Source organism: Juglans regia, chromosome 2 (assembly GCF_001411555.2).
Source record: "Juglans regia cultivar Chandler chromosome 2, Walnut 2.0, whole genome shotgun sequence".
Taxonomy (NCBI): domain Eukaryota; kingdom Viridiplantae; phylum Streptophyta; class Magnoliopsida; order Fagales; family Juglandaceae; genus Juglans; species Juglans regia.
The window spans coordinates 29,363,592-29,386,594 of record NC_049902.1 but is presented as its reverse complement, the minus strand read 5'-3'; the positions used below and the strand labels follow the sequence as shown (position 1 = coordinate 29,386,594).

The 23,003-nt window shown below is 35.6% G+C and overlaps 3 protein-coding genes across 5 annotated transcripts; all 3 read left to right on the top strand.

The window, feature by feature from the left end:
* The first annotated feature begins 238 nt into the window (after positions 1-238).
* On the top strand, positions 239-10,110 carry LOC109019652 (dynamin-related protein 5A-like). The gene is made up of 16 exons (XM_019001996.2): positions 239-594; positions 1,450-1,513; positions 1,605-1,712; positions 1,963-2,064; positions 2,480-2,530; positions 3,931-3,992; positions 5,143-5,233; positions 5,375-5,439; positions 6,134-6,328; positions 6,465-6,584; positions 6,787-6,857; positions 6,968-7,193; positions 7,796-7,846; positions 9,172-9,400; positions 9,495-9,634; positions 9,758-10,110. The coding sequence occupies exons 1-16, from the start codon at positions 466-468 to the stop codon at positions 9,884-9,886; spliced, it is 1,833 nt and encodes a 610-aa protein (XP_018857541.1). The 5' UTR covers positions 239-465; the 3' UTR covers positions 9,887-10,110.
* Positions 10,111-10,937: 827 nt separating this feature from the next.
* LOC109019639 (GDSL esterase/lipase At4g10955-like) lies at positions 10,938-16,142 on the top strand. The gene is made up of 3 exons (XM_019001980.2): positions 10,938-11,233; positions 14,013-14,123; positions 14,827-16,142. The coding sequence occupies exons 2-3, from the start codon at positions 14,062-14,064 to the stop codon at positions 15,797-15,799; spliced, it is 1,035 nt and encodes a 344-aa protein (XP_018857525.1). The 5' UTR covers positions 10,938-11,233; positions 14,013-14,061; the 3' UTR covers positions 15,800-16,142.
* A 1,081-nt stretch (positions 16,143-17,223) lies between these two features.
* On the top strand, positions 17,224-21,710 carry LOC109019654 (GDSL esterase/lipase At4g10955-like). 3 transcript variants are annotated; one of them, XM_019001998.2, is made up of 4 exons: positions 17,224-17,686; positions 19,227-19,337; positions 19,977-20,113; positions 20,358-21,710. In XM_019001998.2, exons 3-4 carry the CDS (start codon positions 20,052-20,054, stop codon positions 21,328-21,330), a joined length of 1,035 nt encoding a protein of 344 aa, XP_018857543.1. In that variant the 5' UTR covers positions 17,224-17,686; positions 19,227-19,337; positions 19,977-20,051; the 3' UTR covers positions 21,331-21,710. The 3 variants fall into 3 exon arrangements, with proteins under 3 accessions (XP_018857543.1, XP_035543781.1, XP_018857544.1); XM_035687888.1 differs by having other exon boundaries at positions 20,260-21,710; XM_019001999.2 differs by lacking the exon at positions 19,227-19,337.
* The last annotated feature ends 1,293 nt before the right edge of the window (positions 21,711-23,003 follow it).

Here is a 23,003-nt window from a genome sequence, read left to right as displayed (position 1 = left end):
ACAAAAAGAAAATATGTTGAAAAATACTTTATACAAATTATTTTATTTTCTAAAAGGAAATGATCGCAGCACTTTATTTTATTTTATTTTTCATTTAAAAAATGGAAAGCACTCATGGCAAATCCAACGGCAGTGAGAAGGGGACACTGTATATATGGTACAGCTGGCGGGTCACGTCACGTCTATTGAATTTCAAAACGTTCTCTTACTTAAATATTTTCTCAATTCTCCTAAAAAATCTCAATTCTTCCGAAACGCGCTTCATCAGATTCACCCACCTCCTTTCTTCCTTCACGACTACAAGCTTCAACATCCACAGGACCACAGCCATAACCCCTCCACAGTAGTCAATCTCTTTCTCTCTCAGCCTGCGTATCACTTTCTCAGATCTTTTTCTCTCTTCGGCCGTCCGATCCAGCGACTCTGAACCTGAGGCGGCTCTGAGAGGCTCCGTTCTGATCAGAAATGGAGAACTTGATCACTTTGGTGAACAAAATCCAGAGAGCTTGCACCGCCCTAGGTGACTACGGTGAAGCCAGTGCATTGCCCACTCTATGGGACTCCCTCCCCTCGATCGCCGTCGTCGGTGGCCAGGTCAGCTCTCTCTCTGTTTCTCTCTTCTTCCTCTTGCACAGAGGAAGCCCAAGCTTGTTCTATTCTATGAGCTTCGGTTGGTAGCCAGAGCTGATATCTCTCAAATCTCTCTCGTATTTTGTGAAAAATGATGATTCTTCCAATTGTTTTGGAAACATTCAATATCCGTTTGCGTAGGTTTGTCCGTGTTTTTAAATTTCTTTGGGATCCTATTCAAACTTCTGTGCCGTTTACCAAGCTGGATAAATTAGATTTCGGTTTATGAAAAGCAAAAAAATGAAGTTGTCCATCAATGGTCGCTTTATGAACAATAAAATTATGACCGGCATTTAAAGCTCCCGATTCTGTTGCTTAGATGTCAAATGACTCTGAAAGCGCTTTTGGATTTTAATTATCTCCTCAAGTTCTCCTGATCAGTATTCGTTGCTGTCCGGGGGCTACCGAACAGTTTGAGGATGATATTTATTATTTGTTCTGCTACTCAACTCTTGGTGCTTTCCTCATTGAACATGTCATAGTAGAGCCGTCAATTAGATTTGCAGCTCCACTTAAAGATCACTTAACTTTTTATGGTTATAACTTATTGAGTTGTATTTTTGCCTCATTTACAAATCAATGTATGAACTTTTTTTATTCCGTCAGCTAACACACTTGATAATATGATGAGTTAGGATGATGATTGTTATTATTTCTCTGGTTTATGCATTCAGCGCAGTTTCTAGATACCCTTTTGAAGTTTCTGAAGGGGAAAAGATCGTAATGATTTCAAATATATAACCTTCACTGAGAATATTTGCCTTTTATCCATGCCTGAAGAAAAATTGTAGTTTCATTCTGTCTTTTATTATCCCACAGAGTTCGGGAAAGTCTTCTGTGTTGGAGAGCATTGTTGGGAAGGACTTCTTACCTCGTGGATCTGGTAATTTATGGAACTCATAACTTTATATATACATGTTTGTTTCCTTATTTTTCATGTTGAATGTTAAAATAATAGTGTAAATTATATGCAGGAATTGTTACTCGGCGTCCACTTGTCTTGCAGCTCCATAAAAGTGAGGAAGGCAGCAGAGAATATGCAGAGTTTCTCCACCTTCCAAGGAAAAGATTCACGGATTTTTGTAAATTTCTTTATCCTCATAAAGTTTTTAACTTATGGACTGAGTTTGAAATGTGAAAATGCCATTTATGTTTTATTTTAATTTATTAATCCGCATTTAATATTTTCTAATCATCATATGGCACATCATGCCATACCTTAATACATCGACAACATGCACGCAAACCATTCATGGGGAGGGAGAGAGAGGAGAATGTAACCATTTTTAAGGTTGTTTCACTTTACACATCTTCATTAATGATATTGTGCAGCTGCTGTAAGGAGGGAGATTCAAGATGAGACTGATCGAGAGACTGGCCGTAGCAAGCAAATCTCCAGTGTTCCTATTCATCTCAGCATTTATTCTCCTAATGGTAAGATAGAAATTCAAAATTATTTTTGGTTCTTTCTTTCTTAACTCTACCTGCACGAATGTATCATTTATGTTTCTTTTATAGCAAACTAGATAGGTTTTATGTCTTATATACTTCCTTGTGTACTTGAGCTTTACCTATTCCTATTAATACTACTGTTTACTTATCCAAAAAAAAAAAAAAAATCATTTATGTTTACATGCTTTTACCAATAAAAAAAAAGAATCTATCATTTATGCATGAAAATATTTTCTAATGTGGGCACGAAGTCATTCCTTTGTGCTTGATTGTATGTTTTAATTAATATTAAATTGTTGTATAGGAAAATATGTTCTAATGTTATAATTTACTTGGTTCTGATTTCCTTATCAATTTTTTATTTTAATTTATTCTGATTTTTCAAATTTTTTGGCAGTTGTCAACTTGACACTCATTGACCTTCCTGGACTTACGAAAGTAGCTGTTGGTAAGTTACACTTGTGTCTTAATTTGTTATGTGATTCATTTACTGACATTCTTCTATGTCACTTTTCTGTTTTGTTGCTGAGAAGCACAAGAAAAGTGAAGGGAGAGGAAATTTGAAACCACAAGCCCTCATTATTTAGGCTGTGACTTATTAAAAAAATGTATTCCTATAAAAGACTCGTTAAAAAAGTGAAAAAAAATCTGCACGCTAAGGCTGTTTTTGTTTCGGCTGAAAATAATATTTGGGGGAAATGCTTTCATCTATTGGTCTGTTTGGAAAGGGCAGAAAATAGAGGTCAACGGAATAGGACTTCTGGGTCAATGGGAAAATCTTGTGTCTAGGGTGGAAAATGATTTGCTCCTTTTCCACTCCTTGCTTCACACATTCTTCTCCACCCAGACAAAAGATAGATGCTTTTTGCTCAAATAAAACACGAGGCCCAGCCATAAACTGCCACATGTTGATTTTTTCTTAAAAAATCTATTTAAATATTTTTTTATAATAAAAGTATATTTTAAAAGTATAAAATTCACTTTTTAGTATAAAAATACATTTTTATTTATTAAAAACAATTAATTAAATAATTCCTAAAACCCCTAGGGGTTGGCTCAAGTAGTAAAGGCCTTGGGCTTGGGGGTATGCTCCCCCCCCAATTTAAGGTTCAAATCCCATTGGGTGCAAACAGTCTCTAGGAGCTATTGGACTGAGGGAAAAATCCTTGAATTATCCTAGGTGCACTTGTGGGAAACTCCTTGCCAAGGGACTGTGCACCCCCGGGATTAGTCGGGACGCTGTTCTGAAACACCCTATGCCGATAAAAAAAATTAAATAATTCTTAAACTAAATTAACACATGGCGTCTGTGATTGGGTATGTGTTTTTATGTTGATGGTGATTGATGAAAAAATTAACGGATTATTTGATTTCTAATAAACTCATACCAAGGTTATTATTACAACGAAGTTCTTACTGAAAATTTTTTATAAGTGCAAATAATCTTAAAACTTATTAGATTTTCTATATTGTTAAACTATATTAATATGATGAATCAAAATTGTTGTTGATAAGTCATATAATTAAGTAAATGATCTTCAATGCAACCAAACACTGAAAATTATTTTCTGCATCATTTTCAAAGTACCAATCAAACATCAGAAAAATCAGCAATTCTTCCAGAAAATATTTTCATCTGAATACATTTTCTGATTGTCCTTATTTTATGTCAAAATAAACACAGCCCAAGTATTGTAGAATTATTTGGCTGGCTTATCTTTCTGTTGGAACCTTTTGGCTCTCCTTTCTTTTTCTTGGCTTTCTAATTTCTATTCAACAAAAAAGTCCTTGTTTTTTTGTATATATGAATGAGAGGATATTGTATCTAACACTTTCTGGGTATTATAGAGGGCCAACCAGACAGTATTGTGCACGACATTGAGAATATGGTTCGCTCCTACATTGAGAAGGTAATATTTGTGTCAAATAGTGTTTTTTTTGTGTGCAAATAACCAATCAATCAAATTAAGTATGATTTTTATGAGCAATCAAATTATGTATTGGCCACGTGCAACATTCTAAACTCTTGTAAACCGGAAAATTTCTTAAAGTGGTTTGATAGATTAAGTTTGTGTTTCAGTAATGTGAATTTTTGGATTTGAACAAATTTTAGGGTGCCTAAGAAACTTTTCCTAAATATAAGGGCCATGCTTGGCTAAGAAATTCTGAGAGTTTTTTTTTTTGAAAATTTTGAGATGCGTTCTTTACTGGGTTTTGTAAGGGTAGATAGGAAAATCTGAATAATTTTCTTGAAATATGTTTGTTTTGAGATTTGTGAAAGTGGATGGGAAGAGTTGAAAAAAGTTTTTTAGATATTATTTTTTAGGATATTTTTGTTTTGGTTTTTGCAAAATTTGTTCTGGATTTTGTGTTTTTGACTTTTCACTGAAGTCTAGGTAAATGGTTGGATGAAAAATTGATATAGTAAAAATTTTTGAGATTGAAAGATTTATGGTTTGGAAGTTGAAAAAGTATGAAATTGAACTTACCAAACAATAACAAATATTCTTCCGGTCCCTTGAGATTGTGGATATGGAACTGGAGACCCTTTTTTCCTCTCTAATCTTAGAGAAAAAGAGGACAAGGATAATCAAAACCTAAATTGGTACTTCACAGTCTTTCATTCTTATCTAATGTGTTGGTTATCTTCTGAGTTCAGAGCTTCTACCTGTGCTTTTCTAGTATCACATTGCCCTGAAGATGGTAAACTCCTTAAGAGTTTAGTTTTGAGTAAGCAATTTCTAGGAAACCAGAGATGGATTGTGCTTTTTGCACTTTGTATTTAAATTTTTATTGCTTATAAAAAATAGAGGCTCAAACCATTCTGTAAGACTTCTTTCCTATTATGTTTAGACCCTTTTGTTTTTTATTCACATATTTTTCTGTTGATCAATGTGATTCCTATATTTTGCTGGTCCATTCTTGGGTTAAATTCTCCATGTGTTATGATTTTTCACCATTTATGTTAGGAGTAATTCTTTTGCATTTTAGCCTGTCCTTATTTATGATTTAGAAGCTAAGTTTCTATGTTATTGTTTTGTCTTCTGTACTTTTATGCAGCCCAACTGTATAATTCTGGCCATTTCACCCGCTAATCAAGATCTTGCTACATCCGACGCTATCAAAATCTCACGTGAAGTAGACCCTACAGGTAACCCCAATATTGTTTCTTTCAACAGTATCATCTTCTCTTTTCATAACTCATGTATACCCTAATGAGTGCTATTTTCAGTATGTGTAGGAGGGGCTCTTTCAATGTTCTAGTTCTTGATTTACCATTTTCATTTTGCAGGGGAGAGAACCCTTGGGGTGTTGACAAAGATTGATCTTATGGATAAGGGTACTGATGCAGTGGATGTAAGTTGACTCGATCTCTGACCCAGAATGATTTGTGATGCTTCAGTGTATGCTTACGAAAGAGAGGAAAAAAACAATTTGTTCAATAAATTGCGATTTTCTTGAATGCTTTGTCTTGTTTAATATTTGTGGAATGTGCCACTTATCTTCATCATGTCCATCAGAGGGTCCAATGGTTCCTGGATGTCTTATTAATTAAGATGGGGATATTTATGCCACTAGGCCTGATACATTTGCATATGCATGATAATAGGTGCTGATGGTGCGTACAACTTTGAGAGGGGTCCAGAGAAACCACATATTTAAAGTACACTGGGATAGTTTTCTAGTAACCTCAAACTTTTGCATATGCATGATAATAGGTGCCTGATGGTGCTTACAACTTTGAGAGGGGTCCAGAGAAGCCACATTTTTAAAGTACACTGGGATAGTTTTCTAGTAACGTCAAACTTTTGCCAAGGATCCTCTCCGTCGCCTGACTGGCTGTCCCTGTTTCCCAGATACCTGAATTTGTTGTGATCTGGTATTCCAGTCCACATCTTTAGCTAGTATCAATATATGAATAGGTGCCTGCTCATTCAATAAAAATTGAGATTATCTAAATGTCTTAGATGAATTCTATATGTTGTTATACAGCTAGAAGCATTACATGCTTTGCTTTTCTAAATTTTGAGTCACATGTTTTGTTTCTTAGATGTTAGAAGGGAAGTCTTACCGGCTGAAATTTCCTTGGGTTGGTGTTGTGAATCGGTCACAAGCGGATATTAACAAGAATGTTGACATGATTGCTGCTCGGCGTAGAGAGCGTGAATATTTCTCGAATACCCCTGAATACAAGCACCTAGCTCACAGAATGGGTTCTGAGCATCTGGCAAAGATGCTTTCGAAGGTGGGTTAATCGATATTGTTTCCATTCTAGTTTTTGTTTTTCGTGGAAAAAATGTGGCAGTTGTAGTTGGATGTAGTTATTATGTTTATGTCCTAATGTTTTATGTCCTGAGTTGATCGAGTGGTTCATATTTCAGCATTTAGAAACTGTAATCAAGTCCAGAATCCCGAGCATTCAGTCCCTTATTAACAAAACAGTTTCAGAACTTGAAACCGAGTTGAGTCGTCTTGGAAAGCCTGTTGCTGCAGATGCTGGAGTGAGTTTGATCTTTCTTACTAGTTTGGCTTGTGTTATCCTTTAAATATTCAGCTTTGTTTACCATCAAACTGAATAATAAGCTTCCTCTCTCTCTCTCTCTCTCACACACACACACACACAATTTTTTCTTGGCCTCTTTATTTTCAGGAGATCCTCATCTCTGTAGGATTTACTAGTTATTAATTGCTAATGGCATGCAGGGAAAGTTGTACATGATCATGGAGATTAGTCGTGCTTTTGATCAAACATACAAGGACCATCTTGATGGGGTGTAAGTTTCATATTTTCATCATCTTCCTTGATTATGGGCAGACAGCGGGGATTCCTTGTGATGCAGGTTCTATAATAAATTTAATTTATTGTGTTCAAAATTGTCTGCAGGCGTCCTGGTGGTGACAAAATTTACAATGTCTTCGATAACCAGCTTCCTGCTGCTCTTAAAAGGTTGCAGTTTGACAAGCAACTTGCAATGGAAAATATACGGAAGATTATAACCGAGGCTGATGGATATCAACCTCATTTAATAGCTCCTGAACAAGGATATCGCCGTCTCATAGAATCAACTATAATTACCATCAGAGGTCCTGCTGAAGCAGCTGTTGATGCGGTATGCATTAAAATTTAGGAGAAACATATATTGAGGAACCAAAATTCTACTTTACATATGTTTCATGCCCATTTATAATTGGTTTCTTCTTTTTGTTTCTTATTAACCATCTCAATGTAGACCCTTTAAAAGATAGTCAGAGTATTATGTTGGCATTGCCATCAATCTGTGTAGGATGTATACCAATTTGATGGGTGTCTCACTCCTATTGACGCCTGTTTTTCGAAGTTCAATTTTTCTGGCAGTGTCAACACCATCATGAAATCATCCGACAAATGTGACCATTTGCCCCTAATAGATGGGCCTGCCCATTTGTGTGGTGTTTTCACCCAATAGTTCAATAGACTGTTGCTTGGAAAGATTAAACATAGATGGAACATAATCGGTCTGATTGTTGGGTTGAGAAAGTCAACCCTGCTTTGGCCAAAAGTCTCATATCATGGCTTTGTAAAAGGCAGTGGATTAATATATGATGAAAAACTTTTACCTGAAATCTTATTGGTATAGAGTTGCCGAATTTCCTTCATATCCAAATTCTGACTCCTTGCTGAATCATGGTTCTTGCTTCTTGATGACTCATCTATGTTTTATTATGGTTCCAGGTCCATGCCCTACTGAAGGATCTAATTCACAAGGCTATCAGCGAAACTCTAGTATGTTCCTGACATGCCAAATTTTATTTCTTGCCATTATAATTGTCCTTAATGTTTCTTAAAGTTTTGTGTGATGAATCTAACTAGATGACCTTTTCATTATGTCAATTTTTTCACAAGTATTTTTTTTTTATATGTAAAAGTAAATTTTATTGAAAAAAGTAATAGTAACAGAGTACCCCAGGAGAATACAACAGATCATGAAACCTGATTACATCTAGGTAGTAGTATACAAGCAGATCATGAAAATTGTCCCTATTACAAATAATGGCCGAAGCCCAAGAAAATAAAGTATTGTAAAAGAATCGCTTCAGCTCCAATTTTTTCACAAGTATTAACTCAGAAAAAGTATGGGCATTTCTGAAACGACTTGATTGAATGATATACATGGCAGTGACTCATATTTTAAGTGTGTGCATTGCTTGCTCTTACGTTAGAAACAAATGTGGTAAATTTGGTCCAATCAAGAAGACGAAGATATATCTATAATCCAATTTTCGCCTTGTTTTTCCTATAACAATAGAGGTGGAAATATATTGTAGAGGTCACAATGGAAAAAATTGAAAATTTGCAAAAATCTTGACACCTTTACAAAACAGTGTGCGGTCATAAAGATTTGCATGTAATTATAGGATCAAATCCCACTAAGAACCTCTATGAAGAATATTACAAAATTTGGAATAGCAGAAGTCCTAATTGGAATGAAGTACGAGAGACAGTTTCTTTTGACAAAAAAGAAGTATGAGAGGCAGTTAACAACTGATGCAAGTTTGTGTACATTTTATAATTCAGAAGTGGAAGTTTGATTTATTTAACTTATATTATGTTCAAAAGATCAAAGTAATAGGTATTATCGTAAAGTTTGGAACTTGGAGCTTTTGAGCCCCTTGTTTCTATCTTGGAGGAAGCTGCCTGCTTATCTGAGTTAGTAAAGTAGTTTAAGGTTATGCCAAAAGCTTGGGCAAACGTTTTGGCATCAGTTGACCTTCATTTGCTCGACTGATGACAACACATGTGCCTACCTATACCAGTCAACATCCACGCACCCTCACCCACCTGCATCTGCACCTGTACATGAGTCCACGCCCAGTTCAAGAATACGTTTACTTTTTGCATCATTGGGTTTTGAGCCCCTTAGAAATTGAAATTTTGCTGCTTCAGAAATCGGGTCAGAAGAGGTTTTCTTTCCTCTCTTTCCAATCATGTAAAAAGGCATTAGGCACTAGACGCCCTTCCCCATTTTCTCCGTTCCTTTAACCATTCTCTTGGATCGAGGATCATAAGTTTTCAAGCTTTTTTGTAAGTGTAAGTTTGCTTGACCACAGGAGTTGAAACAGTACCCTGGCCTCAGAGTAGAGGTTGGAAATGCAGCTATTGAATCACTTGACCGGATGAAAGAAGAAAGCAAAAAAGCAACACTTCAGCTCGTTGATATGGAGTGTAGTTACTTGACAGTTGATTTCTTCCGGAAACTTCCTCAAGATGTTGAAAAGGGTGGCAACCCAACACATTCAATCTTTGATAGATACAATGATTCATATCTTAGGCGAATTGGTGAGTCTTACAACTAAGAAAACTATGCCTGAACTTGTGTTTTTATCTTACCTCTGTTTCTCTTAGCTGATTTATCCGATGCCTCTGTAAACAGGAACAACCGTATTGTCGTATGTCAATCAGGTCTGCGCAAGTTTGCGAAACTCAATTCCCAAGTCCATTGTATATTGCCAAGTGCGGGAGGCCAAAAGAAACCTACTTGTCCACTTCTTCACGGAGTTGGGTAAAATGGAGGTGAGAATCGATCCGATCCCTCTTTCACGTCTTTGGAGCAAGATTTTTGGTGAAATTGTTATCTTTCGTTAAGCAAAAACTGATGGATGTTTGGCTTTAAAAAAAAAAATCCTCCTGATGCAGCCGAAGCGGTTATCAGCCTTACTGAACGAGGATCCGGCCATCATGGAGCGACGTACTGCACTCGCAAAGAGGCTGGAGTTGTACAGGGCTGCACAATCTGAAATCGATACAGTTGCTTGGTCCAAGTGAGCTGTAGTCCTTTCTTTTTGTCCGATGGATTTGGCTACACGTTAGCCTGTCATGTTGTATGTAGTTTCCGAATTATGTTGTAATTTTCTTCTTCTTACTTTTTTTTTTTAATTTTTTTTTAAAATTTTTTTTGGTATCATTTAGTTGTAAAGAGGTGATTCGTCGTCTTCGTATGCTACAATTTACACGTTCAATATTATATATGAATGCGTCATTATTTCATATTTTTCTTTTCTGAAATTTTATTTATAAGTCAGTGTAGATAATATATTTAATATATTAATTATATGGTATAATTTAATTTAAAAGATAAATTTTAAATTTTATCATTTAAGTAATTTGGATAGAAGTATTAATTTGAGAATAGAATAATATTTTTTGTTTGCACCTCGCCTCTTTCTCTTCTCTCTCTTATAAAAAGGGCATAAATACACAAAAAGTTGATAAATATAATCTTTCTATCTTCAAAAAAATTTAATAGTTATAAGAGAAATATAAAGATGTATATATTTTTTTAATTTTTTGCCCGAGGCCTCATTTGGCATTGAGCCATTCTATTTGATGTTAGTAGAAATGATATTTGATGTTACTATACTCATTTGAAAAAAATAGATAAATTTTATATTTATATAAAAAACTATTTTTTTTTATGGACGCTACTACTTTGCTGGAGGTGCCTCTAGTGTAAATTTTATTTTATTTTTAAAATATTTTTTTAAACAATTTTAGATATTTCTTTAAAAAATATACATAAATATATTAATAATCATTTTCTTAACTATTAAATAAATAAAATAAAATAAAATAAAACAGTTAAAATGCAAAAAACAAAACCATAAAATATACTATAATTTTCTTCTTTTTACCGATGGACCCTATATTTATTAAAAAACTATATATAATTTAGTAAAATTCTATCCAGTATTACTCATCAATTCAACATTTTTTTATTTTTTTTACTCTCTTTGCAAGCAAACATCAATTCAACAATCTATCTCCTCACTGTCGTGTCTTTTAAATCTGAATCGTCGGACCCACTACCTCTCGGGTGTGGAGTGTGGACCCACAGACACCAACGCATCCTTTCCTTCCTCCTGGCTCCTCGGATGCGTGATCCACGTTGTACTTAGAAGAAACGACACCGTCTTCAAAGGATTTCGCTCTTCGAATATGGTTCCAGATTCCATGTAGAGTTTGAGTCATTTCGAAAACTCCTGTCATCCCATTGCCCATCGGATGGAGAATTGGTGACATTTCGCATTTGAGCCATCGATTCTAAGGCCCTAATTCTTTCCCTCAAATTAAACCTCCGCACATTTGGTCAGATCTGATCTAGATTTCTTGAAGGTCCATTTCTCTTACTTTCTTATATTTCAGTTACCTAAGTCATTTATTTGTCTGATTATTTGGCTTTTGAGAATTTAAGTCGTTAGAATGCCGGTTTTATTTAGCAATCTTGGACAATGTTCAGATAGAAAATCTTAAACTCTTATTGTGTGTTTTGGTTGAATATGTTTTGCATGGAAGAAATCGGCTCTTTTTATCCGAAATGATTTCTTTTAGTAAACATATATGGCTTTGTTTGAAGCATTTACCATGATGGGTTTTCCTTTCTGTCACCAAAGTAGTTATTATGTTTAGTTCTAAGTTGATTTTAATGACGACATTTTGAGGTACAATCTTTTCTTCTTCTTCTTCTTCTTCTTTTTTTTTTAATTTTTAATTTTTTTATGTATGAAGTTTGAGGAACCAAAAACTGGGCTGTTGATTAATAAAAAGAGGTTTATGATATGGATCTAAGTTGAGTAAATTATACATGTTTGTTGTATAAAGGGAATATATTATGTTCCAGAGAGAATAAATTAGCCTAAAATATTTGATCTTTTGTTGCCTTGTGAAACTTTTATCCACCTGCACCATCATCCTTCTTGCTAGACTACAAGGTGAAAAGGACAATGTTAGCTTGCAACACTGTAGCATCTGTTGAAGTGCAAAATATGAATTTTGGAATTAAGGGGTCAGGGTCTATATGAAAAAGTATGTGGTGTGTCACAACAATCACATGCTTCAGCGCTGATTAATGAAGTATTCCTTTCTTAAACGCTTAGATATAGCCTGAAGTGACCATCCGTATATTGGGGATAAGGTTTAAATTAGACTGGCTTTGTTTCCCCTTTTCAACAAGCTAGCTAAGATTTCATTAATAGAAAAAAATCTGGGTGGTACCTAGCTAGCTACACAGAGAGTATTCTATGCTTAAACAAACAAAGAAAAAAGAGGAAGAAATTCCTCGAAAACCAGAAATAGAGCAAAAGTGAGCAGACAACCAGAGATAAAGGCAATTAAGGAAGGATTCTTGAGTTTCTCCACAGTCCTCTCACAATCCTTAAAACTACAATCATTTCTTCCCCGCCAAAACCACCTGACTTTTCTGAGTCGCTTACTTCTCAATGAGCACTAGCAGCTTCCAATGCGCCAATCTTCTGTTTTTTGATTGGTAAAAAAAAAGGCTAATAGATCCACCATCATTTGAGGCAAATGAAGGCCAAACAAACTGATGCTAGAGCTCCATAAAACTCTAGCAACCTCACAATGAAACAAGAGGTATATATTCTTACATCTCTTTTGTATGGTAAACTCAATCGAAAACTACTTTTCCACCCATTTAAGACATTGTGAGGAAAGGCTTTCTGGGTTCTCTCAAAGCAAGGGTTCATAGGTAGATCATTCTATAAATGATAGATCATCTTACCCTTCGAAGAGTCTTAGGAAGAGTAAGGCTCCTTTATGAGTGGCTTTCTTTGTTTGGACGGTAGTTTTAGGGAAGCGCTCGCTTCAGAAAACGTAAGGAAGCAGCATGTTCTAGTGATAGATTGGTATTGTATATGTGAAAAGTGTGAGCAGAGCATTCCTTCTGCCGGTCTTTATAGGAGTAGGGGAGTGTGGTGAGATACACTTTTCACCATAAAAGGAAAGTGTATCTCATAAAGGAGCCTTACTCTTCCTAAGACTATTCGAAGGGTAAGATGATCAATCATTTATAGAACAATCTACCTATGAATGCCCCTTGCTTTGAGAGAACCCAGAAAGCCTTTCCTCACAATGTCTTAAATGGGTGGAATACAAGCTATCCAAAAGTAGTTTTCGATAGAGTTTACCATCCAAAAGAGATGTAAGAATATCTACCTCATAATCCTATGCTGCTCTGATAAAATCAACATCCACTGATGAGAACCATTGGAAACTTGTAGATGGTGAATTTGACGAGCAAACCCATATTGCACTGGATAAATTGCCTGAAGGTTCTGTCTAATCACCATACCACACATGATGCCAGAATTTTATCCTCGAACCATCTGCCACCTCATATCTAGTCAAACAGGAAAACTTCCCTTAACAATGTCTGAACGTATTTCCAAAGTCCAACCTCAAATGTCCCATTTAACTTTTTAACAGATCCATCCATCCCACAAGCATCCATATTGAGCTTCCACCTCCGTGTGCCATATAGTTTCACTTTCAGAAGTATACCTCCTTAACCATTTCTCCAAAAGAGCTTCATTGAACATAGTTATGTTTTGAGGAACATGCATTGGTATAGTGAAAAGGGACATGCAATAAGTTGGCGAATTTGAAAAAGTATTCTTGATCAAAGTAATTCAATCTCCCTTTGACAAGTACAGCCTCTTCCATCCAGCTTAACACTCCCATCTTCTCCAGAATGTCATCCCAAATAGACTTTCTCTTGTGATCTAAATATGTTGTTGGCAAAGACGCCATCCTGCACCAAAGGATATTAAACAGAGTCGCGTTGTTGTTTTAGGTTAGTGTCTAGGATCTAGAACTTGGTTAACCTCCAATTATTAGGGCTTGCAACCTCATTGACATGATTATAATTGAAAATATCTAATTAATTACCTGGTTTCAATTATGTTATAAACTGCCTGAATGGCGTTATACTGTAAAGAAAAGAATATAGGAACTTTTTTAAAAATTATTGTGGTACTCCTTATAATGAGTTCCCCTAGGGTTTACATTGCTTTAAGATCGTTTATGATCAATTTTTTTGCTTTTAATACATAGTCTACGATGACCTCTGAAACACTTCTTGACTTGTGCATTGCAGACAGCTTTTGAGGATATCGAAAGGAAGACAGAAACGAACGTATGGTGTAATGGCTTCTGAGAGGGAATACTTTAGCCTTTCTGGACCGTTACACCTAACTTCAGTTGACTGGTGAGAACTTCAAACCTAAACACCCCAAAGAAAAAAAAAGAAACAACATAAAAGGATAGATAAATAAATGTCCTGTTTAGTATTTTACTTTATCTTTTTAGGTCTTAGGCATCTGAGGTTGCTTAAGATGATGTGTAGGGATAGCGAGTTCAACTTATTGACTGAGATTGGTATGCTAGCTTGATGTCCAAACAAAAAAAAGATGGCTTGTTTCTCAGCTGTTTCATTGTTTTGCAAATACAATGTAGTCAGATTACACTAAACTGAAAACTACCAAAAGTTTTCTGATGCAATTTATAGGTTGCAACCATAACTCATAGGCTTCACCCCTTTCCCTCCTCTCTCTCTATATTCCCTCAAAGAGTGGCATGTGTTCTAATTATGCCCCAGATTTATATCTTAACACATCTAGAAGCTGGCGTCCATTTATTTATTAAGTTAAATGCATATGCCTCTTTTCCTTACTAGTCATTATTCGGCATATGCTTGTTGACATGACTTGGGTCCATAGTTTTGTAAGAATTTGAAGATTCTGTTCTTCACTAAATTTCCCAAAGATGGGCTGTTTTGTTGCATGCTGTTAACATATCTAGTCCAATGCCATCCAGTATTGGATTAGTTTTAAGTCAGCATTGGTTTTGCTGGATATCCTCTCTCTATTTGTAAGATCGTGAGGGTAAAAGATTTTACATGCTATATCCAGGGAGAGTGCACATGATCAAAGGTCTGTGGCTGCCTGTTTGGTTCAGGGTGTCTACATTCTTGAGCGGGACCGCCAAGAGAAACGTCAAGATGCCCACGCCCTTGCTCCTCCTTGGTGGGAGTTTTTCCATTTTGGGTTGCTCCGTTGTCTTGTGGACGATGCTGATTCTTCCATCTTTGGTGCCATTTTTGAATTTAAACCTCCAGCATCTTGCTGTAACCACTCACTGGATGGAAGTCCACGATACGTGCTTGCTTTCCGAGGCACCATAACTAAGCCAGACTCCCTCTCACGGGATCTCGAGCTTGACCTCCACTTGATCCGAAATGGACTTCACCGGACATCTCGCTTTGAGATTGCTATGCAAGCTGTCCGAAACATGGTTGCTGCCGTAGGTGATTCAAATGTCTGGTTAGCCGGCCATTCCCTAGGGTCAGCGATGGTAATGCTTGCTGGAAAAAGTATGGCCAAGGGTGGCATCTTTCTCAAATCTTTTCTTTTCAATCCGCCATTCTTTTCTGCCCCAATTGAGAGAATCAAGTCTAAAAAACTGAAACATGGGATTCGATTTGCGACCAGTGTGATCACAGCAGGACTCACTCTTGCTATGAAGGCTAAACACCAGAGTAATAGGGCACAAGAAGATCCATTTGCTGCTTTGTCTGCATGGGCCCCTTGTCTATTTGTGAACCCAGCAGATCACATTTGTTCAGAATATATTGGGTATTTTGAACACAGGAAAAAGATGGAAGAGATTGGAGCAGGAGGTATTGAGAGGTTAGCGACCCAGAACTCGTTAGGAAGTCTGTTAATAAATGCAATGGGGAAGGAGGCTGAGCCACTACACCTCATTCCTTCCGCAAGAATGACAATCAATGCAACTCCTTCACGAGATTTTAAATATGCTCATGGAATTCATCAGTGGTGGGGACCTGATCTGCAGCTGCGGTCTGAGCTCTACAAGTACAAATAAATGTTGCCATACTTATCGATATTATTTGCTGAAAGACTTTCTATTGGTGTTGGTACTTGGTCCTCCTTGTAATGGATTATAAAAGAAGCTTTTGATCAGGTTCTTATCCTGCTACTTAGTGGTCTCAGCCTGTCAATTTGAACTTGTAGCGACGGCTGTTTTATTTTATGGACAGATGAGGGTCAGTGACTTATGTTTTGAAGCATGGAGCTTTGAGGCCACCGGCTCCTTTGATTAATTTGAATTGGTTGTATGTGCTTAGAGCCATGGTTACATGTAAAGAGAACAAAATGATTGTTAATGTTTAAAATTTCCTTCTTTGGTATATAATGTTTCTTTGGTATATAATGTTTATAGTATTGTTACTTTTCATTTTAAATTTTGTCATCATTAATCGAAACTTCTGATATGGTTAATTTTAAGTGATTCGATATGTCTATTACTACTACTACTTAAATAGACAATAACTAAATAGACAAGATCTCAAATAATAAACAACTTCTCTATTATGTCTAATATCTATGCCTTGTATCATTCTCCTGAAATTCGCCTTGTTAAGAGAATGATAATTGTCAGGGGAACGATACTAGTCTTCCCGCTGGCTGCTCCTGTTGGAATTTTATTTTATTTATTTATTGCTTTATGATTAAGAAAATATTTTTTTAAAGATATTGTGATTTTTTTTTAACTATTTAAAAGTGTTAACAAATATATGTAAAAAAAAAAAAAAACACATAAAATATACATTAAGTGACAAAGGGATTTAGTTTATTAGTTATTATTTAAAAAAAAAAACAAAAATAATCAAAATGACTTTTTACATTTTAAATAGGTAATAATATATTACTATTATGATTTTATCATTCACTTTATAATTACTAAATACAATCATACAATTTTATTATAATAAATTCTAAATTTAAAAAACTATCTTTCATTAGACTTAAAATTATAAAAAGTTATAAATTAGGTTTTGTTTTTATATAAAATAAATATAATATTCATTTAGTAGAAAATATTACATATTTGAGTTGTGTTATACAAAACTCTCACACTCTAAACATTACTTAAAAATATGTAATTTTATATTTTTATCCACATATTTCTTATTACATATTATGAGGGTGAAATGATAAAATCACGTACTTTTAAAATGATATACAAAAATGTGAGACTTACTTTTTTTAATCATGAAAAAATTTACATAATTTTCTATTATTCACACAACTTTTATATACTATACTTTTTTATTTTATTTTATCAAATATTTAATATATGAATAATAAATAAAATAATTGAATTAATTTAAAAAGGATAAAGTAAAAAAAATTAAAAAATTAAAAAAAAAATTATATATAGAGATTTGGGAGGTTTAGTAACATTGCTTTTTAATCATTTTACCTCCCGTTTGAGAGAGAGAGAGAGAGAGAGAGAGAGCCCCGTGTATCGTAAAAAAGTACACGGCCATATCTTGCATCCACCAGCAAGCAAACCAAAGAAGAGATGGAAGATCCGAGCCTGCATCTCCATGGTGACGTTCTTTGGCGGCGGCGGCAGCAAAAGCACAGTTGCGTGCACCCGGAGGATATCCGACCCTGCGATGTGACGTGTCGAGTCTCGGCCACCACGATCATTGAGGACGAGTTGATACATTTCAAGTCATTCAATCACTCTCAACCCAAGAACTCGCCTTTAATGTACTACAACCAAACTGGTCCCGGGATTCCGCGAGTTCCTGTCATCCTATGCACTCTAATGGAGACAACTTCCATGCCGTTTGTCAACAGCCACCGACTCTTAATGCGAATTCAACTTCAATCCCCTTACATTTCAAGCTGATCCCTCCGCCTATTCCATATTATCTGCTCTACCTGTAATTTCTTTAAGGTACGTTTCTCTTATGTTCTCATGTTTTTTCTCTGTATCTTTCATTTCTCCGATTCTTTTGGTATTCGAAATGAGTCATCAGAGTGTCGGTTCGATTATCAATCTTGGACAGTGTTCACAAAGAGAAGTCCCAACTCTAGCAATGGATTCGGGTTGAGTTGGTTTTTGTATGGAAGAAATCAAAGCTTTTTTCACAAAATGACTTCTTAGAAACCATAGGGAGAATGAAGGAGAGGAAATAGGGCTTTGTTTTTCCAGTGTTTATTTTTTGATAAGTAAAAGATATTTGTATTGATATGATTAGGCATAGCCCGACTACATAGGGGTATAGAAGAGTTTACACCTATTAAGAGGGAGAGATATAAACAAGAAAATCATGAAAATTTAGGCCATTACAATTTACAACACTCGCCCAAAGGGACAAAATTTTAACAAAGAACACTCTAATCTCTTCCAATGTTCGCTCCTCATCTTCAAAAGTCCAATCCTTTTGTTCCTTCCATGGGCACCAAAGAATATATAGAGGAATCATCTTTCACATGGCTGAGATTTGTGGAATCCCGTCCAAATTCTTCCAACTGGTCAGGAGCTCAACCACTGTAGAAGGCATAACCCAAGCTAACTCCAATCTTCTAAAGACACCATCCCATAGTGACTCACAATGCAGTAGAAGATGATCTAGAGTCTCTCCATTCTTTCTGCACATACAACACCAATCCACAACAATCACCCGACATTTTCGTAGATTATGCATAGTCAAGATCTTGCCCAATGAAGCTGTCCAAGCAAAAAAGTTCGCCTTAAGAGGCTCCTTGTTTCTCCAAATACTTCTCCATGGAAAGCTATTCTGCTGCGGATTGATGAGGGTCTTATAAAAGGAGCGGACAGAAAAAGCACCTTTTCAAGCAGGTGTCCACCACAGGTCCACAGCTTATCAGTACCCTGATTACTCAGTCTCATGGCATGCAAGGTTCTGAAAAAATCAGCAAAACTGTCAACTTCCCAATCATGAGCCACCCTCATAAAATTCACATGCCACTGGATTGAGTCACCGACTCACCGGACATCTCCATGAGATCCACAACTGATGCTTCTTGTTCACACGCAAACCTGAAAACTGTAGAAAATGTGTCCTTAAGAGCTCGATCTCCACACCATAAATCATGCCAGAATTTTATTTTAGATCTGTCACCCATCACAATTCTAGTGTGTCAAGCAAATACCCCCCACTCTCTTTGTATATGCTTAGATATGTTTATTATGATGGGTTTGTTTTGTTTTGGTTATCTTATGCAAAGCTTAGATCTTTTTGGGCAATTGGTCCTAGTTTAAGACACCTTGGTGGTTTAAGGAACCGAAAGTTGGCAAGAAACAAAAAGAAAGTGTATTATTTGGGTCAAATTTGGGTAAATTATATCAGTTTATTGTAAAAGCAGCATATGTTATGTTCAAGAGAGAATGAATTGACATAAATTATTTGGTTTTCCTCTGCCTTATGAAACTTTCATCTTCTCACATCAGTATTGTTCTTGCTACACAGTTCGCTACAAGATGAAAAACAAAGACTTTGTTAGCTTGCTTTACTGTAGCATTTGTTATGATGCAAAATGTTAACTTAAGGGCGATAAGGGTCAAGGATCCACATGATAAGGTATGTGGTTGACCTACAGCAACCAATGTTTTTGTATTTATCTATAGATTTCTTTTTAAAATAACAAGACATATTTGGTTGATTTCTTATAAGTAATATTTGGTTGAAAAGTAAGAAATATGGGTATGTTTGGTCCTAATTTATGAAGCCTGAAGTGACTATCTGCATGTGGGTGGGTGGGGGTTCCAATCTCAATCTGTTGATTTGGCTTAATTCAGTACGCATCATTGAAGAGCGTACTCTATAATCAATAAGCAAAAGGACCCTTGGAATTGAGTGCGTGTTAGAACATGCTGAAGATCCCGAAACAAGCCTGGGTGCTTTTCGAGTTTTTCCTTGAATTTATCGAAAAAGAATTTCGTTTCATATGTTTGTTCATCAGTTTTTATGATTTTCACGTCGGAGAATGTCTCATGTTCTTGGATATTTTTGAAAGTACCTTTTGTTTAGATGACTTGCTAAAGCAAATAAAAGTTCCCTGAAGGGTATAGTTGTTCTGAGATTGTTTAAGATAAATTGTTTGCTGATACTTACTAAAAAATATAAATTGTTTGCTGATTTAGTTCTTGTATCTAGCATACACAAGCAAAATCTATGAGGACTGCTGAGCAGTTTATTTCCTTTCCTCATGCATTGCAGAAGAGCTTTTGAGGACATCAAGAGAAGAGAGAGGGACATCCAAAGGAAGAGAGAGAGAGAGGGACATGTGGTGTAATGGCCTTTGAGAGGAACGCCTTTAGCCTTTCAGGACCATTACACCTAACTTCTGTTGACTGGTGAGACCTTCAAACCTCCCCCTTCCCTAACCTCCACAAAAAAAGGAACACTGAAATAAATAAATATCCTGTTTAAATTTTACTTTTGTCTTAGGTCTAAGGGCTTTTGCTTGATGCTAACATAACATAATTTGTTCATTTCATAGAGCAAGGGAATAGTTTCAAGTTCTCATTGGTTTTGCTGAATGGTCTCTTTCTATACTTTCAAGATGATGAGGGAAAAAGATGCTATCTGTATATGCAGGGAGTGTACACATTACCGAAGATCTGTTGCTGCCAGTTTGGTTAAGGGTGTCTACATTCTTGAGTGGGACCGCCAAGAGAAGCTTCAAGGTCCCCAAGCCCTTGCTCCTCCTTGGTGGGAGTTTTTCCAATTTCGGTTGCTCCATCATCTTGTGGATGATGCTGATTTTTCCATCTTTGGTGCCATATACGAATTCAAACCTCAGGCATCTTACTATAACTATTCAGGGGATGGTAGTCCACGATATGTGATTGCTTTCCGAGGCACATTACCTAAGCCAGGCTCCCTCATGCGGGATCTCGAGCTGGATCTCCACTTGATGAAAAATGGACTTCACCTAACATCTAGATTCAAGACTGCCATGAAAGCTGTCCAAAACGTGGTTGCTGCTGCAGGTGCTTCAAATGTCTGGTTAGCTGGCCATTCACTAGGGTCAGCAATGGCAATGCTTGCTGGAAAGACAATGGCCAAGACCGGTATCTTTCTTGAATCTTTTCTTTTCAATCCGCCATTCTTTTCTGCCCCCATCGAGAGAATTAAGGATAAAAAAGTAAAGCATGGGCTTCGAATTGCAAGCAGCGTGATCACAGCAGGACTCACTCTTGCTATGACTACTAAACATCAAAGGAATAGGGCTGTTGAAGATCCATTTGCTACCTTGTGCGCATGGACACCTCGTCTATTTGTTAACCCAGCAGATCCAATTTGTTCAGAATATCTCGGGTATTTCGAACACAGGAACAAGATGGAAGAAATGGGAGCAGGAATCATTGAGAGGTTAGCAACCCAGAACTCGATCGGGAGTCTGTTAATGAATGCAATGGGGATGGAGGCAGAGGCACTACACCTCATTCCTTCTACAAGTCTAACAATCAATTTAACTCCTTGCCGGGGTTTCAGACAAGCTCATGGAATTAATCAGTGGTGGGGACCTGATCTGCGGTTGCGGTCTGAGCTCTACAAGTATAAATAGATGTTGCTATAATTATCAGTATTATTTGCTGAAAGAATTTCTAGCTGTGTTGGAGATGAATTGTTTTGGTCTTCCTCGTAATTGATTATGGAAGCACTTTTGATCGGTTTCTTATGCTGCAACCGAGTGATGGCAGCCAGCCAGACTGTCAATTTGAAATTTTGAACCAAAGCTGTTTTTGTTTTATTATTATGAATTTATGGACAGTTAAGGGTTGAATCAAAGACCATGTAATTCGAATTGCACCATTGTATGTACTTAATTAGAGCCATATTTAACAAAAATATAATGCCTTGTAACATAAGAAATGGTTCGTGATATGGATTACAACTTTTAAGGTAATTTCGTGTATATATATATATATATTTTAATTTAAAAGTTTAAATTTTAATAGTTTAGTATATACTGTTAGTAATACTAATGTTAGATATAATTTTAGAATGTATAAGTCTCGTATATTTCTTTTAAAAGATGTGATTTCACTATTAAAAGAATTTTTTTTTTTATATAAATATTAAATTTATTTATTTTTTTAAAAAAATTGCGTAGTCTTGCACATTATACTATAAATATCATTTCTATATTAATATACTTGATTTAGGACGTCTTTTGGCGCTGCTGTCTGCCCGAGTTAGTGGACTTATGTGGTCTGGAAAGCCGTAAAATCGCGGCTTTGTTGAAAGAAAATATCGATATTCGATAATGCGAGGGACAAGGTTTTATTTTATACTTTTTTTTATTATTACAAAAGTTGAAAAATAAAGAAGAAGAGAAATGTTAGAGATCATCTTACTGTATATTATACTCTCCACATATGTCATATAGTTTTTTTTTTTTTCAACCCAACATGTTAGGTGTGCTGGAGCTTCTACTAATAGCAGAGTGTGAAGAAGATTTTTTCAAAGAAAAATATGACATCGTTTTCTCGACATAAATAAGCAAGCAGCCCAAAGGGGAGGGTAACTTCCGTGGTCAATTATTGGGGCTTTTACCCGAGCGGTGAGATTTAACTGTACAAAATGATTAGTAAAGTGCTTTACAAAAAAATAAAAAATTTTATTACAAAAATAGTTTACTAAAAAAAAAAAATTACGTATTTATAATAATGTTAGAGTATTAGCAATGGAGTTAACAAAATTTAGCTAGAGAATTTATTTTTATAAATTTAACTAGTCACTTTTTAACAAAATTAAATAATAGATTTTTTAAATCTACCACTATTATATTCAAATATTAATTTTAATCTTTTCATTTATTTTAATTTTAATTCTAATTTAAATATAAATTTTAAAAAAGTATACATTAATTTCTACATTAGATTTTAAAAGAAAAATTGGCATCAACTAAACACTCTTACTGCATAACTAGAATTTGAAGTACTCCAATAAGATGATATCATGTTATTGAAATGACGACTGATGGAGACTTACCATATTCTGTGGTTGAGTTTGAGATTTGGGCACTTCGTGCTTTTGAGATAAAGAGGAATTTTCTGGAGTTTTGAACTCGTGTGAAACGAATAATACGTGGGAGAGGAAATTTTTTATGCCAAAATAATATTTAGCCAACAATTTAGACTCCACAGATTTGACCAGTAAAAATGATCAAAATTAAAAATATAATAGTTTTATTGAATTTTTATACAATCTAGTTAAACTTTAATTAAAATATAA

Coding starts and splice junctions, on each gene's coding strand:
- LOC109019654 (XM_019001999.2), top strand. CDS start 20,052: ATGGCCTTTGAGAGGAACGCCTTTAGCCTTTCAGGACCATTACACCTA. Junction 20,114..20,357: donor CACCTAACTTCTGTTGACTG/GTGAGACCTTCA, acceptor CTGTATATGCAG/GGAGTGTACACATTACCGAA.
- LOC109019652 (XM_019001996.2), top strand. CDS start 466: ATGGAGAACTTGATCACTTTGGTGAACAAAATCCAGAGAGCTTGCACC. Junction 5,234..5,374: donor ACGTGAAGTAGACCCTACAG/GTAACCCCAATA, acceptor TTCATTTTGCAG/GGGAGAGAACCCTTGGGGTG. Junction 7,847..9,171: donor AGGCTATCAGCGAAACTCTA/GTATGTTCCTGA, acceptor GCTTGACCACAG/GAGTTGAAACAGTACCCTGG.
- LOC109019639 (XM_019001980.2), top strand. CDS start 14,062: ATGGCTTCTGAGAGGGAATACTTTAGCCTTTCTGGACCGTTACACCTA. Junction 14,124..14,826: donor CACCTAACTTCAGTTGACTG/GTGAGAACTTCA, acceptor TGCTATATCCAG/GGAGAGTGCACATGATCAAA.